General features: G+C 36.0%; 1 protein-coding gene across 5 annotated transcripts in view; it reads right to left on the bottom strand.

Moving 5' to 3' along the window:
* KLHDC3 (kelch domain containing 3) overlaps positions 1-17,758 on the bottom strand; it is a 50,218-nt gene extending 32,460 nt beyond the window's left edge. The window contains exons 1-4 of one of the 5 annotated variants that reach the window (XM_087717639.1): positions 17,599-17,755; positions 17,138-17,226; positions 4,667-4,921; positions 3,587-3,763 (exon numbers count right to left, since the gene is read on the bottom strand). In XM_087717639.1, the coding sequence (XP_087573765.1) occupies positions 3,587-3,763; positions 4,667-4,820 (331 nt within the window). In that variant the 5' untranslated portion in view covers positions 4,821-4,921; positions 17,138-17,226; positions 17,599-17,755. Of the gene's footprint in view, positions 1-3,586; positions 3,764-4,666; positions 4,922-10,064; positions 10,140-17,137; positions 17,227-17,521 lie in introns of those variants that run through there. The other 4 variants (XM_014052370.2, XM_087717640.1, XM_087717642.1 and 1 more) reach the window with 4 other exon arrangements.
* Between the last annotated feature and the right edge of the window lie 1,315 nt (positions 17,759-19,073).

The raw sequence follows: 19,073 nt of genomic DNA, 5'->3' as shown, positions 1-19,073 counted from the left end.
GATGCGAAGGGCGCGGGGATCGGTGCGCTTGGGGCTGCTGCTGCGGCGTCCAGGGAGGAGAGGCCGGGCCGCGCGCCTCTCCCGCTTCCCGGAGCGCCGGGGGCCGTCGCGCGCTCTTCTCCGCGCTCTCCTCGGCTCCTCACAGCTGCGGTGGACGTCAGGAGGCGACAGGGGCTGTCGAGCTGGGGGTCCGGTCCCCATTGGCCCCAGGGGCCGCTTCTGGACATCTATTGCAGTCGCGAGGAGCAAAGCAGCTGGGAGATCTTTTTCCACATATAAAGCGCACCGGGTTATAAGCCGCACTGCCGATTTTGGATCAAAATTTAGGATTTTTAGTGCGGCTTATGGTCGTGAAAATACGGTAGTTTCCTTAAAAAATAAAAATATGGAAGAAATTAAAAGTTAGAAAAATGAGAAAAATAAACAAAGAGGAGAAAGAATGATTTCCAATTTTCTTTAGTGCAATAGAATGCAAAAAAAAACCTCACCTTAACCTTTTGCTTTACATTTCACAACATTTTGAGCCATTTTTAAAATTATAAAATTACAAAGCCGTCCAGAGTCACTATGTAGGAGAAACAAGTAGCATTAAAAATTAATAAATTAAAATAAATTAAAAATAAAAACCAACAAAATCATCTTTATCATCCACTTTTCCATAGTGGGAACTAATGTGTCTTTCCAGTTTTCTAACTGAGTTCTACTTATATTTATTTCTCCATGTTTCCCCTCTTTCACATTAGACAATGAACCCAACTGCTAAGATCAACTTGGTACACATTTTCTTGTTTGTTTCTTAAGACAATTTGCTTAGATAATTTGTTAACTTACATCTTTAGGAAGATATTTGCTATATTTGGATTTTTTCTGAACTTTTATATTATCGGTGCTTCATTTGAATCTTATTGATACAAACGAGTAGTCCAAGTGAAAAAAAATAGCCCCAAAGTTTGAAGCTTGTTTTATTTCATAAAGTCATCCAATATGTGACAGTGTGAAAAAAATGCTTCCCCTTAGATTCAATAACTTACTGCACCACTTTTTTAGCAGCAAAAATTGCACTTAAATGTTCCTTACACTTGATTATCAGGCTCCCACTTCACCATGTAAGAATTCTGTTCCATTCCTCTATGACAAACGTCTTTAACTCAGTAACGTTTGAATTTTCAACATGAACTGCTCATTTCAGATCCTGTGATAATAATTCTGCAAATTAAATCTGGAGTTTGACCTCACCATTCCAAAATATTCATCTTATTTATCTTCATCTGTTCTGTTCTGGACTTGTTTGTATGTTTGGGATCACTGTCTTTCTGCATGACCCATTTGCACTTCAGATTCATCTGTCAGTGTTTCTCAACCTTGGTGACTGTAAGTCCTGTGGACTTCAACTCCCAGAATCCCCCAACCAGTTGGCTGGGGAATTCTGGGAGTTGAAGTCCACAGGACTTAAAGTCACCAAGGTTGAGAAACACGGATCTAAGTGATGACTAAATGTTTTCCTATAGAATTTTCTTATACCAAACATCATTCATGCTCCTGCCAATAATGAAAAATTGACTAGCCCCCAAGGCAGCCAAATACTCCAAAACCATTACATTACTATGTCTATGCTTGCCCATTGGTATATGTTTTTATTAGGAATTCAGTGTTTGGGTTCCATCAAACAAAACAATACCTATATGCTCCCAACTTCCACTTTTGATTCATCTATACATACAACATTTTTATAGAAATCTGAAGAATCATTTACCATATTTTTCAGACTATAAGACGCACTGGAGTATAAGACGCACCAAGATTTTGAAGATGTAATTTTTTAAAAAAAGTTTTTGCACTCTGCAGGCCTCCCAAACCCTCTGCATGCCCCGTTTTTGCAAAAAAACAGGGCATACATAGGCTTTGGGAGACATGTAAAGTGCTCCTGGGGGGACAGAAAACGGCCTGTTTTTCACTTGTTTTTGCCATCCCCAGCCCCCAGGAGCATTTTGCAGGCCTCCCAAACCTCTGCACATTCACTTTTGTGAAAGGTATGAGGTTTCTGGAGGCATAAAATGATGTATTCAGTGTATAAGATGCACCCAGATTTTCACCCTCTTTTTTGGTTGAAAATACGGTAAATGCTTTTTTTGCAAACTTGAGATGAACATGAATGTTCCTCTTAAGGCTATGGTTTCTACCTTCCTGTTCTCTTATGAATCCCACTTTGAACCAGTGATTTTCTAATAATGGAATCATGTCTGCAAACTCTAATCAAGTTAGCATGAGAGTAATTATGATAGGAAAGCACTCTTGGATAAATGCATTCATAACTGTTCACAATGCTTTTGTTTTCTGAACCAATGGCATTGCAGAGCTTTAGAAATGGATTTGTAATGTTTCCATATTTTTAGCATTAAGATTTATAAAAATTTTTGGAAATTTCTTCATAATCTCTGTGGTGAGAACTCTATTGTCGTGGTAGGTCAAAGTCTGTCATATTTAGAGCAGTATGTCCTAAAACACCCCCAATTATTTAATGAAGAACTTATATAACTGCCTCTAATTAACCATTTAAGCAAGGAGATCTTTGGATCATTTTCCACAATAAATGAATGAACAAGTATAATGTTTTGACTCACTTGTTTAATTAGGTTGTCTTTATCTAGCTTTAAGATTTGGGTAGAGAACAGATCATAATTTAAGTCATATTTATGCAGATATATTTAAAATTCAAAAGGATTCACCAACTTTTAATCACTACTGTATATTAACATATCTTATTTGCTCATTTTATCTATTCTCTTTTTGATACTAGGGTATTTATACCTTAATACAAATAATGCATTAGCTACTGCATCATGTGCATTTCCTCCACAAACTCATGCTACTCCATTTGTACCAGTGTACTTGAGGCTGTCTTCACAAAAAGCTTGTTAGGCTTCCAAAAACAGGCATTTAACATTTTGGAGGCATAGAATTCTACTGTGCCAAGGTAAAGAGACTACTATGTAGTCAATAGAAAAACACAGAGAACATTGGTTTCAAATGAATTTAAGCACAAATCGTTTCAATCTCATTAGTTTATAATCATAATCATCATTATTACTATTAGCATCACTGTCAAAGAAGCTGATTTTAACTTGAAAGGAAAAGTAATTTCAGTAATGATAAGATTAATGAAGCTTATTTTATAGTAAGAACAAAAATGAAATAAAATGGAGAGCAATTACATTAATAAATACTTCCTAAATGCTTAATTTAAAAATACCGGTAATAAATGTAATATTTATTATTAATGGGCAACACATTGAGATAAATTGGGTATATAATTTAGAAGTGTTTACATGTAAAAATATAAATATTTAAAATATATAATTAAAGTTAAAAAGCATAATAAATGTAGTAATTATTAACAATAATTCTTCATTTATAGTTAACACACTCGGCTTACTCAGTTTAATATCATGGCCATTGCTATTGTGCCATCACTGCTCCATCAATATCATCTCAATAAGAGATAAATGGCTTAAAGGTTTGTCTTCCCTGCCTATTCACCTTTATAAGCATGTGATAGTGAAAGTTATGGAAGCAGGACACCACTTACTGACGTCAAAGGCATATAATACATTGCAGGCTCCCTCAGTATCATTACGGCCTCCCCAGATGTAGATAGTGTCATCAATCAGCACCGCAGAATGCCCATATCTCATATAAGGAACTTCTCTCACATGGTCCCTGCTGTTCGTCCACACTGGTGGTAGTTTGGTCCAACGCAGAGAGACTATTAGAAAAAAGATCAGAAAGTTTTATCAACTGATCGATCAAAAATAAAAATCACAATTAAGATAAAAAAGATAAACATGTAGCATTCTAAAGGATGTAAGAAAAAATGGAAGTAATTCCATAATTATAGTATAATTGTACTATAATAGTATGTCAGAATATCCAGACTGGTTAATGGAAAGGAGTGTTAAAATTCATTGTGACCATCTGGGTAGAAGGAACAATACAAAATAACATGTTCCATCATTTCAGTTTAGGGTTAGGGCGGACTAAATTACTATCCAGAGTCATTAGATATGAGATGGGCTGCAAATAAATTTCATAAAAAACTAAAATGTATATGCCAAGTACTGTCACTTCAGGATTATATAGATAATGGGAAACTACATAGGATTCTCTTCTGAAGTTATCAAACATTTCTTACTAAATAAACAATAAGGAGAGCTTTGACTTTCTTGAGATACAATCTGATGTATTACACAATTTAAAATTGGCAAATAAATAATTAATAATATTAAAAATAAGTAAATGATTTCCTGAAATATACTAATAACCTGGCACCTCCATTTTTTCTCCAAAACATGGTATTATTTTACATATGCTTCCCCAAATATATAATTTTACTAAAAAAGAATAATGTAATATTTTAATATGAAAAATTCCTTTCTTTATCCCCATAATTGAATATTTTTACATTTTCAGTAGCCTCATTTATGTTTGATGGCTGACATATTAATTAAAATTAATTAACATTATATATATATATATATATATATATATATATATATATATATATATATATATATATATATATATGTGTGTGTGTGTGTGTGTGTGTGTTTTAAAAAAATAAAGCATAATTAAGTCCCATTTCTCTAAACCTTAACATTCAACAACTTACCTGCATTAAATACATGAACATCAATCTGTCGTAGAGTTTCATAATCTTCACCAGAACAGTAACCACCAAAAGAGTAGACTTTATGTCCAACAGCCACAGCAGCGTGGTTTACTCTTCGAGGCCCACCTTCTAAATGAACTGTCCACCGTAACATTCCCTTTTGTGAGTGTTCAATCCTTGCAAGTTATTGGTGGGGGCATTAGATTTTAGTGCCAATAAGGCTAACCAATCATATTAGCTCATAACCACAGAAATCTGCAAATAAAAAAAATAAACAGAGAGTTTAAAATTCAGTCTGAATCTGAATACAGCACTTGTCACACAAAGTAAGGTTTTAAACAATTGCTTTGAATATTATGTATTTCTTTCATTAGTACTGAAGTCAGTTCAAAACAATTTACACTCCAAGGTAAGTACCAGACATTAGAATGACACCAAAATGGTAACATACATATAATACCATAATCACAAATGAATCTAAGATAACCTTTATTGTCACTTTTTTCTGTAAACATACTGGCACACGTTAAAAAATGAAATTCTGATGCCCGCTCTCAATATGTATGTATGTATGTATGTATGTATGTATGTATGTATGTATATGTGTATGTATGTATGTATGTGTATATATATATATGTATGTATGTGTGTGTGTGTGTGTATAGCATATGTATGTATATATATATAGATATGGATATGATATGGATATGGATATGGATGGATATATATATAATATCCATATCCATACCTGTATATATATACATACATATGCTATACACACACACATACACACACAAACACAACTAATTACAATCCATTTTGAATACATAGTATCTTGAGAGTTAACAAGGTTGATACCATATGTACAAAGCTATTACAGTATCTAGCTCTTCTGTTTTGAATACTGCGAAGACTCCTCCCAGAAGGTAACAAAGAAAACCTGGTCATGGAGACGATGTGTAGCATCCCTGACAATACTGCAGACTCTGGCCAGGCATCGCTTATATGTTATGTCTTGGATACCTGTACAAGAAAGTAAACTTCCAATAAATCTTTATGCCATCCTCACCACTCTCTGCACAATCTTCCTGTCCAAAACATTACTGCTTTCAAACCACACAGTAATACAATATGACAGGATGGTTTCAATCATCCCCCTATAAAAGTAATAGGAATAGGGGAATGAAGATGTGCTTATCTGACACAGAAAATGCAGGTGTTTTGCCTGTTTCACCAGTGTCTCACTAGTGAGCCACCAAAACAACCTCAGCAGCTGCACACACAAAAACCCGATAGTACTAACCACCTCCACAGGTGAATTGTTAATACACAGAGATGTATGGGTATGCCTGCCTTTTCTGAAATTGGCAATGATTTATTTTGTTTTTCATACATTTAAAACCAGGCTGTTTTTATTATACTAGTTCATCAAACCCTCAACCTCCTCCTAGTAATCACCCTCATTGCCATCCGGTATAAGGAAAACCCACCACTGTTGTATCATCCACATACTTCACAATATGGTTGGTCGCAAAACTAGCACAACAGTTATGGATCAGCAGGGTGAACAACAGCGAACTTAAAACAAAGCCCTGAGGAAAACTTGTGCTCAAGAATATGGTGTTAGAAATATTAGTTACAGCTCGTACAAAATGGGGCCTATCAGTGAGAAAATCAAGAATCCAGCACAAAGGAGTATTGAAGCGTAAAAGGCCCAGTATATCTACTAAATGCTGAGGAATGATTGTATAAAATGCTGAACTAAAGTCGACAAACAGCATTTGTACATGAGTACTTTCCTCTAAGTGTGCCAAGCTCAGATGGAGAAAAGAGGAAATAGCATTCTCTGTGGAACAATTTGGGCAATAAGCAAACTGAAGTGAGTCAAACGCTGGAGGGAGCCTGGATACAATAAAGTTCTTTATCATCCTTTCAAAACAATTCATAATGATGGTCATAAGTGTAACCGGACAATCATTAAGATCCGTGATTATATATCAAGATGCATGTGTCACCCTTTTCCTGTTCTTTCCTGACACCACGCTAGCAGGCTAATCAACATGAAGAAAATGTGGTTTTCAATTTGATGACACATAAACAATCAAGTTGAATACAGGTAGTCCTCGACTTATGACCACAATTGAGCCCAAAATTTATGTTGCTAATTGGGACCATAGTAAACTGAATTTTGCTCAATTTTACAATCTTTCTTGCTATAGTTGTTAAGTGAACCACTGCAGTTGTTAAGTTAGTAACCCAGTTGTTAAGTGAATTGGGCTTCCCCCTTGAATTTGCTTGTCAAAAGAGCACAAAAGATGACCACACGACCTTAGGACACTGCAACTGTCATTAATATGAACCAGTTGCCAAGCATCCAAATTATGCGACCATGTGGATTTGCAATGATCATGTGAAACACAATCATAAGTCATGGTTTTCAGCGCCGTTTGTAACTTTGAACTGTTAGTAAATAAATGGTTGTAAGTCAAGGACTACCTGTAGTCAATCAGAAAATGTGCAATATATTATTATAACAGGTAATTATATAAATATTTTATCTTTTATGATTGTAAGATACCCAAAGTTACCCTGTGGTAAGGATAGTCTATCAATTTTATAAATAATTAAAATGAAACTATCAATATTTGATATGTGATTTTTGCTCTCTGTTTATATACCGCAGCATGTCTTGCCAGTATTGTTGCGGGTGTTATTTTCTCCATAGTAGTTTTTTGATTAGGCTATTTTCTTGATCGTTTGTCTGATATTAATCTCTACTTGTCTGGATGTTGGCTGCTGAAGAAGATGTGTTGTGGCCTTTTTGTTTCTCTCCTAGCTTTGTTATTGTCTTTTTTGAATGGTGGCTAAATAACTCTGTTGATGGCTAACATATCTAAGCCCCAAGCTTCCAGAAATTTCCTACTGTTTTTAGATTTAGCTTGGTCTAGGATGTTCAAAGTTTTCCAGTTGAAATTATGTTTGAGTCTGTCCATGTGTCTAAGCAGTTTTTATCATGTTTTCTGACTGTAATTGATGTTCATGGGTGCCTTCTGCTAGTCTTATGCTTCCTACCTAGTGGCTGTTACAGTTCTTATACTGCCGTGATGGCGCACCTATGGCACACGTGCTGGAAGTGGCATGTAGAGCCATCTCTCCGGGCAAACCAGCTATCGCCTGTTGCTCTTCTGGGTTCCGTTGGTCTTCATGCGTGCGAGTGCCGCAAACCAGCAGGCAAGTTCCCCGGCGCACGTGTGCCCCAGGAAACTGAGCTGAGCACCAGCTTGCCGGTGCACACGCACATATGTGCACCAGGAAGTTGAGCTTCCAGTTTCTGCCATGCGCATGCACACCAACCAGCTGGTGCATCACAAACCAGAAGACTAAGTGAACGGCGCGCATGCGCATACTGGAAACCAGAAACTCAGCTTCCTGTGCACGCATGCATGCCAGAGAACTATTATTCCGGTTTCTGGCACTCCCATGCATGTTCATCGGGGAACTGCTCTTACAGTTTCCGGCACTCCCCCACACATGTGCTCCTGTTTTGGCAGTCAGTGCCGAAAACATTCACCAACACTGTTATACTGTAATGACTCTTGTTTTTTTCTTCTTGGGCTACTGAGGCTTTTAATTTATTTAAGATGTTTTGGAGGATTTTAGTTTATTTGTGTACTATGGTGATACTATGGTGATATGGAGAGCAATAGTCTCTTGGTTGCTTTTGAGATGTTTCTAATGTATGGCAGTGATATTCTATTTATAGCTTGTGTTGGTTGTGCTGTAATGGGTTGAGTGGTCAGGCATGTTTTGATAAAATTGTATGGGTATGCACACATATAAAGCTATATAAACCATAGGGTCATAGAGGATATTCCCAAGCTTGTTCAACTTCTCCTGATCAAAACTAGAAATTAGCAAGAAATGTACCCTTATCGTAATATCCATACTGCCCCAATATTACAAATTATTTGGAATATTGACAATTTAATTATTTTGCCAACCTTGGAACACAAATATTATGCTCAATTACATGGTTAATTGAGAGACAGCCCATGCTCAATTACATGTTCAACTGAGAGAAAGTGACGTTACAAATAAATCAATTTTGGTTACATAGTAAGTTTCAAAAATTAATTTATAAATTCTATTTAGGATTAAGTATGAAAAGTTTTCAAAACTGCTTTCAACTACGCAAATCATAATGACACACAAAAACATAATTTAGTTGTTGCAACATTTAGAAATGTTATTCAAGCCTGAAGTGCTCAGCATATTTCTCTGGTCATATAGGAACAACAATATTCTTGATGTTTTAAAAAGTATAAGATAGTAGGAACTTTTTTCAATGACCTTAAAATCTAAATTTTGTATATAGGGGATATAGATAATAAAAGTTATAACCCCCCAAAAAACCCCACAACCCAGTTCTAAAATAAGTCAAACCAAACAAAATGAACTTGATATTACATTTTATAATTGATTTTTCAACTCCAAGAAGATACAGAAAAAAATCAAAATAAAAGTAATGCATAGAAAAGTACAAGTGTACCCAGACTTGTAGTTTAATTTAAACAGTCTGGGATCTTCTGAATAATTTAAACAGTTTGGCTGTAAATATTCAGTCCTAGTGATTAATATTAACTCAGCTTCATTTTAGACCAGGGGTTAAACTATGTTGATATTATTAATAATTTGTAGGAGTAACAACCTCTACTTTTCTAAAACCTTAATATCTCAAATATATTCAATAATATATATATAAATTCCCTACCATGCTGTGACTTTAGTTCTTCCAGATATAAAATGCGAAAGGTTGTGGTTTTACCACATGGTTTAGAGTATTAAAAATAGATCCAGACAGGTTGAAGCAGTCTATGCTGACTGTTCTATTTTAGGCACAATCTAACACACTATTACATTCATAAGTAAAACTATCCAGTTCCTTTTTTCACGCCTGACTCCTGATTTATTCTTTTGGCTAATTATTCCAAGAGAGCAGGATAGAAGCCAGTATCTACAGAAGCCTAGGTAGTGACTATCTATGATAAGGTTCAGTACTAAAAATTCTGGACCGATAGCTAGCTAATATGAGTCACTTATAAAGTAAGGCAGAAAATTTGTAAACATCTAGAAAACTCATGAGGTACAACAAACCAGAGCTTACTTTTATGCTACCACTCTCATAAAATCAGAGCAGTCTTCCTGGGTTAGGCTATAGGCAGATCTAATCCTGCTTTGTGGCACACAATGGTTAAGTATCCACGTAAGGCTAGCGATTCAGGAGACATTAATAGTTTTCCACTTATTAGCTGACATTAATACTGTAGTCTGCTGAATTGCTAACAATAAATTCTAAACTTTTATTATTAGTAGAAAAAGTTATTTCTCCTCCTCTTACCTGTGGTATACCAGATGATTCTTCTCTTATTTCTTCTTCTCTTAGTATAACCAATAATGCTGAAGCTATGACACATATGTCAAAGGTGACAAGGCACAATGTTTTGGATGACAAGCATTAATCATCCCTTGACAAAAGTATACGCCATTCATGAGTCATTATTAGAGGCTGTGGAGGCCACTTGAGAATGGTGTGTGTTCTCGTGCAACCTCTAGAAGTTGCACAAGCAGGTGGTGCTCTCGCACTCCCTCCAAACCTTCTGAAAATTGTGCAAGAATGGAGCATGCTTTTGCATAGTTTTTGGAAGCTGCAAAGGCTGCATTCTCTGAAACCAGTTCAAGAATGAAGGCCTCATGTGACCCAGAGCTGCTTTGGTTAAGCCACAGAGGCCGGTTAAAAGAAAGGGAACACTGCCTGAAGGTAAGTGATGCAGAGCAGATCCCGGGAATTACACATGATTGGACTGTATTTAAAAAATAAATAAATAAATGGATTTATAAAAGGTTTTATTTTGTTCAGGTGGAGGGGGTTACATGCCAGCAAAATCAGGAATTTTCTGAACTTTCGACATGCTGAACCCAAAAGGTTCACCAGCACTAGCCTAAGCCACGTATGATTTTGCATCTCATGTTTTGCTATTTTCAGATAAAAGCTCCAACTACTGTAATATACCTCATAAGAAGCTACTCCAAACCATTAACAAACCCTAAAGGTTTTCTTGTTTTATTTTTATCTCCAATATCCTTTTTAGTGCAATAACCACAAATGTAGACAGCATAGGATCAACATGTATTTGAATTAGAGTACCATAATAAGAGTTCTAAGAATGGGATGCTTCTTTTTTATTTCCATTAAGTTTTAAGATGACTTATGAAAATCATTTGCATGTTGTGAAATATGCTACGGAACAATTATTGCAATATTTTAGCATATCCATATAGAACAAGAGCAAGTGATTTGTTCCCTTTAGCACCACATTTGTAGTTTTCTCAGAGATAGTGTTCCAAAATTCAGCAGCAAAATGACTGCATTTTTTTCTTTTTAAGAAAAATATGAGGGTAATTGTGAGTAGAAGACTTTTGAGAATTTTTTGGTATTGTTTTGGATCATTATGGAAGGAGTTAGATGATTTTCAAGTAAGAATGAAAATAGTTTGCTTTCTTGAGGCCTTCTAGTCCCATTCTCACAGTTTAAAATACAAACAACAAAATAAAGCTTCTTTCAGTGAAATCCTGGTTTGCAGAAGGCCTCTTGCAAACCTCAAAGCATTGTATGGTTGCAGTATGGTCTCTGATCCCTCAACAGTTTTTCTTTTTTAAATATACTAATTAAGCTAATTCCTTTTACAAAACATTATATTAAGTCAATTTTCTCAATTCCACATTGGAAATGCATCTGAAAGTTTGCACAACCTGACTTGTGACTATTTGGCTATTATATCCTATTCATACTGTAAAGTGAAACCCATCACAAAACTGTCAATGTAAAGTCATCTACCCTTCACGTCCGCCAAAGTACTGCCAATTTTGCATTCAAAGTAAGATCTAAGATCAGCTCCTGTCATGTGGCATCTCTGTAACTACTGATGTTCTATCCTTGCAAATTTGCCACTGGTTGAAAACTGACAGATTTTATGGCAACAGATCACAGGTGTTTGAATCCTCTTTTCTTATTCAATGTCTCCCTTTAGTGAAATGTCATTAAAATGGCATATCACAAGAAACAGAAACTGATAAAGCCCAATAAGAATGCCAGATACAGAAAGGCAAACAAAAGGAAAGTTCCTACACTACAACTTATATAAGCTGAGTTAACAACAACAAAAAGTTTACAACAAACTAAGCCCACAGGCTGCCTTCACAAAATCAACCACTTCTTATCTCATAAGTTATTCTAGCTTCCAATGAGAAAAGACAGTTAGTTTGATGTATTAGTTAAGGTACTAGTCTAGAAACCAGATGAATTCTAAACCTCAGGCATGAAAGCTGGTTGGGTGACTTTGGGCCAATCAGTGTCTCTGATCCTAACCAACCTCACAGGTTGTTGTTGTTGTTGTTTTTAGGAAAACAGGCAGGGTTTTTTAGAGGTTGCCATCAAACAATCAAATATATTTTTAAAAGACAGGATAAAATATAATAGTAATAACTGCCAGTCAAATACTTATCTTTAAACAATACTAACATGTGCCTTGGCACTATAGGTTTTATCCCTTCTTGGTCTCTTATCTGTTTGTTATGTGGCTACTCTATCATTAGAAGTAAGTGAATGCTCTAAAATGGTTTTTTAAACTTGGTAACTTTAAGATGTGAGGAATTCAATTCCCCAACCAAACAATGGGAATTAAAATCAACCTATCTTAAATTTCCCAAGTTTGACAAATATTGCTCTAGAACTTCCTAGGAATTTTAAAAGCTATGAGAATATAAAGTTTTAATTAAAACGATCTACTGTATATCAGACTGCTCTAAAAGATTACAGAAAAACTTCAATTGGTTCTCAAATAATAATCACAGAACTTATTAAAATTAGCTGCCACCAATATCCTTTTGATAAAATGAAAGTATCTTCATTGACTTTTAGATATTATTTCATTATAGTATGCTAACATATATAGGTAGTCCTCATTTAACTATTGCAATTGGTACTGGCAACTTTGTAACTCAGTAATGTAGTCATTAACTGAAATATCAAAAGACTGAAACAGAGTTTTTGACAGTTCTACTGTGGTGGTTAAGTGCAACATCATATGACCACAACTTACAATTGACTACTGACTTCTCCACTGATTTTGCTTGTCGAAAGCTAGCTATGAAGCTTGCAAATGGTGATCAAAGTGACTGTTGTAACTTTAAGAAACAACTGCAAAGCTACGTTTTCAGTGCCATCGTAGGTTCAAATGGTCACTAAACAAAGGAGTTGTTAACCTAAACACATAGTTGTTAACTATGTGATGGAAAGTACTAAGGAGGTGGATCCCCAGGAGGGAAGGGGTGCATTCCAGAGGAGTAATAACATCAACAACTCAGCCCAGATATCATGTGAGAGAGAAAGACAGCCTCCTTGTAATAGTTGACAGACTAAATTGTAGTTGCAGCAGGTAATAGTTTTCAGTCTGGCAAGATATTGTCTATAGGTGCGAAACAGTAAAAAAATTCAGCTTGGAAGTACTGCCAAGTGTCATTCAATCAGAATATCAAGTTTCTATTAAAAAAAACCTCAAATTCTATTATTATTTTATATTCAGTGCTGTTTCTCCTTAAAGATCCTAGATATCTTAAATAGATCTATATTTATATATGTATTCATTTATTGAACTCATATGTCACCCATTTGCTCAATTAAAAGCAAGATATATACAAATTTTCCTCAAAATGTTTAATAAAGTTAGAAATTCTACAAACATCGCTTTTTGAACAATTGTGTAAAAAAGCAACTATTGCCTGTTTTTTTCCTGCTAAACACAGAAGCAGTTGTTTAAATTCAATTAGCCATTGCCTCACCCCATAAAATAGCTCTCAAGCTCACTTCGGTCCTACAAATATAACCATGATCTTGTTTAACCAGGCAATAGGTTGCAAAACTTTAAGAGATAGCTTTAGATTGTGCTGCCCATGTGTACTTAATGTACAAATTATCTATAATTATTCCTTCTGGCATAACATTTTAAAATATAGGTTTTTTTTCAGAATACCATAATCTTTATAAAATTTAGTCAGGGACAACATACTGATGTCTCAAATTACTGACTTGATTTTTCTTCAGTAAGTATGACTGACTCTAATACTGTAGATCAAAAATCAATATTTCTGAGACCCATCCAACCTTTCATAGAAACCAGCATTAGCATTCCCAATATTTCAGAGATTGCTGTATATTATTACAGGCAGTCTTTGCTTACCAATGATAGCTAAGATAGGGAATATCATCGCTAAGCCATATGGTTGGAAAAGGCAGTTCAATATTCTCAGTTGCTGTCATTAGGTGAACCCCACATGGTTGTGGCATCCTGAGGTCACCATTGGTCACCATTTGCAATGCCCTGCCAGCTTCCCCATTAAATTGACTTCTCAGAAGCTGGCAGTGAAGGTTACAAATGGTGACCATGTGACTGCAGAATGTTGGAATATTGTGATTGTAAGCCAGTTGCTAAGCACCTGAATCAAGGTCACATGACTGTGGGGACCCTGCAGTGGCCCAAACTATAAGGACCAGTTGTAAATCTCTTTTGCTCAGACTCAAAAATTCAAATGGTTGCTGAATGAATAATTATTAAATGAGAACTACTTATATATTAGACATGTACAGTCAACTGATTTATTAATTTTGAGTATGACATATTGTTCATGGACTTGCAGTATATATTAACATTTTATTTAGATTTTTAAAAAGCATAATAAAATATATGTTAACTGGTACTATATTTCTCTACTGAAATTTCTTAATGAAAAATTATTGACTACTTTGTACAACAATTCTTAATGGAAGTGTGTGTGTGGATGTGGATATATATATACACACATATACCAATATATGGTTTCTTATTAAAGAAACATTATTTTTATTCTAAGAGTCCTTTTTGTCCCAAATTTTCATTCAAATCCAACTCAGCAAAGCATTCTGATCTGATGAATAGCTTGGCATTTCAACTATATTGCAGTTTTCCTTAACAATGTATCATATAAGCTCACAATAAGACCAAACTACAGGGAAAACCAGATACAAATATACTATAATCAAAATTTCCAGTTAGAATCAAACTAGTACACAGCATGAAATAAAAATATATTAATGTTATTATTAGTTCCACAGCAATTATAAGAAACAAAAGAAATTTCAGGGGAAAATGGAAATTAATGAAAGTAATGTATTTTCTAGAAGAACGTCTTTCAAAAAATTCTACTTTCAGTAAAACAAACTAAGATATCCAAAATACTGTTCTTGGATTTTGATTTCCAGAGGTAATAGAAATAAATTTATGCTTTGATTTAAATAAAAAAAAATAGAGAAGTGCAAATATTCATATTAGATATGTTATTTGCCATCAGCTAGAAATATAACCATAATTCACACATGCATCATTTGGTTCTTCTTAAACTGTGAACCAATTTTTATATTTGTTCAACTGCACTTGCAGTTATATGGAGATTACATATATATTGCTTTATGATTGTAGCCCATTCCCAAATTTCAGAAAAATAATAATACTTAAACATCAAGGTTTGCAGACCTGTTTTGTCTGAGATTGTACAAACATATGTACACATGTACACATAAAAGAGCAGATTTTCTCATAATTATATATCTCAGAAAGGCAGGAGAGACTAATCCATAAGTAACAAATGATGTAAGCTTACATATTTATAGGCAAAAGAACTCAAATTACTATAGATAATGCATCCATACGCATAGATAACGAATTTCTACTATAGGTAATGGAGCTCAGGTTACTTCCTGTGCCTGTCCTCTTTTGGAATCAAAGAGAGGACTAAGGTGCGGGGGGGGGGGATAAAACAGGGAAGAAAACATCTCCCATAAATCACGAAGCAACGGCAGTTTGGGAATGTCAGGTGCCAAAAAGAAAACAATTTCTACTGTAAATCTATGGAGTTGTTGTAATAAGATTAAAAAAAAACCTGGTCTTATCTAACTGCTATTGCTATTGCTATTGCTATTGATTTAATTGATTCCATTCATCTAAGAACAGATTTTCCCCACAACAGGCATCTACTATTGCTGACATCACTGGCCAATAAATCGTGATTTCTTTCTTTTTTATTATCTCTTTTATTTATTAAACATGAAACTTAGTCAACTGAACATTTAAAAATGTGTCACAAATATCATTGACTGATACTGATGATTGATATGGGTTGCTGCCAGCATCCTAGGTATCAAATCAAGTATCTTCTTAAAATATATAATATTCTGAGTAGAGCAGGTTTTTGCAGTTCCGCTGGTGTTACTGCAGGAAGCTGCAATGTCTTGATGTGTTTTATAAAATTCTTGGACATAGTACCAAGTGCCCGGATGACGAGTATTATTGTTACATGTTTCATCCATAGCTGTGTAGTTTCGATGCCCAGGATATGATATTTCATTTTTTTTTCCAGTTCTTTTTGACTCTGACGTCTCCTGGTACCGCGATATCAATAAATTGTACGTTTCAGTTTTCGACAACTGTGATATCTGGTGTGTTGTATTCCAAATGACAATCCATCTGTATTCAAAAGTCCCACAAGAGCTTCACCTTCTCATTTTCGATAACTTTTTCCACTTTATGTTCCCATGACTTTTGGGATACAGGTAAGTCATATTTTTTTACATAACTACTAGTGGATTAATTCAGCAACTCGGTTGTCTCTAGCTTTTTAATCAGTTTGTGCAATTTTGCTGCATTCACATATTAAATGTGAAACAGTTTTGACTTTGTTGTTGCAAAATCAGGAGTTTGGATTGTCAGTGGGTTTTTGTATCTTTGCTTTCATGGCATTAGTTTGTAGTGCTTGTTCTTGAGCAGCCAGTGTAAAACTTCAATTTCTTTCTTGATGGTTCCCATCTTAAGCCATGCCCAAGTAGTTGTCATCACATTTTCCTTCAATGTGTTTCAAGTGCTGTCCATGCAAAGCTTTGTTTTTTATCTATTTAATCTGTCATCCAGCTGTTTTTCCTTATATTCTGTCTTTACTTCTGTTGTTTTTATAACGTTCTCTGTTTTCACAGCCTGCAGCAATTTTTCTGTACTTTGGGTCACACAATCATTCAAACTTCATTTTTCTTCTACAATTTGATGGATTTGCAATAGCCCTCTGCCCCCTATTTTTCTTGGCAGGTACAACCTGTCGATGTCATAGGTTATTATTATCTCTTGTATTCATTAAACATGAAACTCAGTCAACTGAACATTTAAAAATGTGTCACAAATACCATTGACTGGTGCTAATATTATAAATATTATAAATAAATATTATTATTATTGTAGTTGTTGTTATATTCGGGTATTTGTGTTTGCGTGCATGAAGTATTTCCTAGATATTCTAACTCGTAAAAGAATTCCGACGTTGGATATTTCATACCTTGATTTATGAGGGGATGTTTGTTACTCCGCCTCAGTCAGGACACGTGACCCTCGAGGGCACATGCTGGGAGCTCCTGTTCGGGCTACCTGGAAGGGGCCAGGGAAAAACAAGGCCAAGATGCCTCGAACTAATTAAGACTCTAGCGAAGGATTCTCAGTGCTCACAAAAGGTGCCTGTCCTGTCACACCCCTCAGTGGTCTGATCTCCCTTTCATATCGGCATGCGCTATAATTATTCTTTTTCCCTGGAGGCGGACCTCCACCGCCATCCCAGTACCTGACGGCCTCGAGGATTCGGCCGTCCTCACATCCTGCCGAGCGGAGCCACGATCTCTGGTTGCACCTCCAATACCCAGCGCCCCCCAACGCGCATCTTGCCCACCTGCCCCGCGGCAGAACCCTGGTGGACCCGCGTCCTTCTCGGCAGCGGCTCGGAAGGAGCTCCTTCTCGCTCATTACCTGCCCGGGAGAGAGGGAAGCGGGGCCGACCTGCGGCCCCGAAGGGTCATACCCGCTCTAACGGCCCGGCTAAGTCCAGTTTTCTCCTCAGGCGACTCAATCTCTCTCTTTCCCTCTCCCTCATCCAGGCCCAGCCTGAGTTCAGCATCGGCGCGTAAGCGCGGGGGTTGTCCCACCCACTAAGGGAGCTTGGGAAATGTAGTGTTCTCCTTTTGCGCGTCGTTTGAAGTGTAAGGTTGCGCGAGAAAAGATCTCAAGCGCGCTTGTGGGGGAGCTCTTTTTTCTCCTCACACATGCGCTTTGGAAAGATGGGAGGCCCACCCATTTATCGCTCTTTAACTGTCATAATTGAATGAAGTTGATCTTTAACCACCAATGAAACTGTTGAGTAAAAGAACAATTAAGATTAGAAAGTGTTGGACCCTTCCCCTTTCCTTGATTTTTTAAAGAGGGGGAGGCGATAGCCAACCGTTTTGTCTGAGAAGTTTTAATAGATTGCTATGTAGCAATTACTGGATTATATTACTCAGAATATCTCTTCCCATTTATATAATTGTATACAATTATAGTTTAGGCATTTGGTATGGATTAGTCACACAAAATTAGGCAGTGAATGTGTTGTACAAATATAATGGTTAAGAACTGATGAAAGAGAAGCTGACTTTTTAGCCCAGTTTGATTTTGTTTTAAATGGGGGAAGAAACGTGAGGTGGGGGCGGGGTATTTGTCCTTATTGACAAATCTATAACAATAATATGCATATGTTGTTGAACATGGGCTCAAGCCTTAACCTTTAGCAGCTTTGCATTAATTTTACTACCAATTGGACTGGATGTTATTAACTAGGATTTTTTAAATTTTATTTTTGTTTGTTGTGTCACTATTGCATCTAAGTGTTTCTACTATGTAACTATTTTGAGAGATATATAATTTTAAGGTAACTGAAAAATAAACAACTTTTACTTTTTTTCTGTGGCAAATAAGACAGTAATACCTAATAATAGTGTTCCAAATCAAATAAACTTTGAAAGTTATGTAGCCTATTGAAATGATTATAAGCCAACAACCATGTCTTGTGCTCTGATCTGAAGCACAACTTCTGCCCACAAAGCTCGCAGCTGAATCATAAAGCTTCCCCTCTGTTGCCTTTTAAGAGACCGGTATGATTTGCAGCACAAGGCTTACGTTTTTCATCAGGGAAAAGGAAAGCTAATAGTTGACTTTTTCAGTGTGATCTCGAGAAATAGTTTGCCATGGATTTCTAATACAGATTAGCTGCGCCCCGTTCACGGGGATGTTTTCCCTGCCTTTTCTTTTCTGCAGAACTGATAACATGTAAAGCACTTATCAGAGCATTTTTGCAGGCTACAGAAAAGGGGGGAAAGGACTTAATCGTGAGAAGGGCGCAGCTAGACATGGTGAACGACGTTGTCAAGTCTCCTCAGAGTACGGCGTTGGCTCGCGTCGTCATAGTT

Source organism: Thamnophis sirtalis, unplaced genomic scaffold, assembly GCF_051295495.1.
Source record: "Thamnophis sirtalis isolate CommonGarterSnake01/CBP01778 unplaced genomic scaffold, rThaSir2_p1.2 scaffold_6, whole genome shotgun sequence".
Classification (NCBI taxonomy): Eukaryota; Metazoa; Chordata; class Lepidosauria; order Squamata; family Natricidae; genus Thamnophis; species Thamnophis sirtalis.
This window is presented reverse-complemented; position numbering and strand designations above follow the sequence as displayed.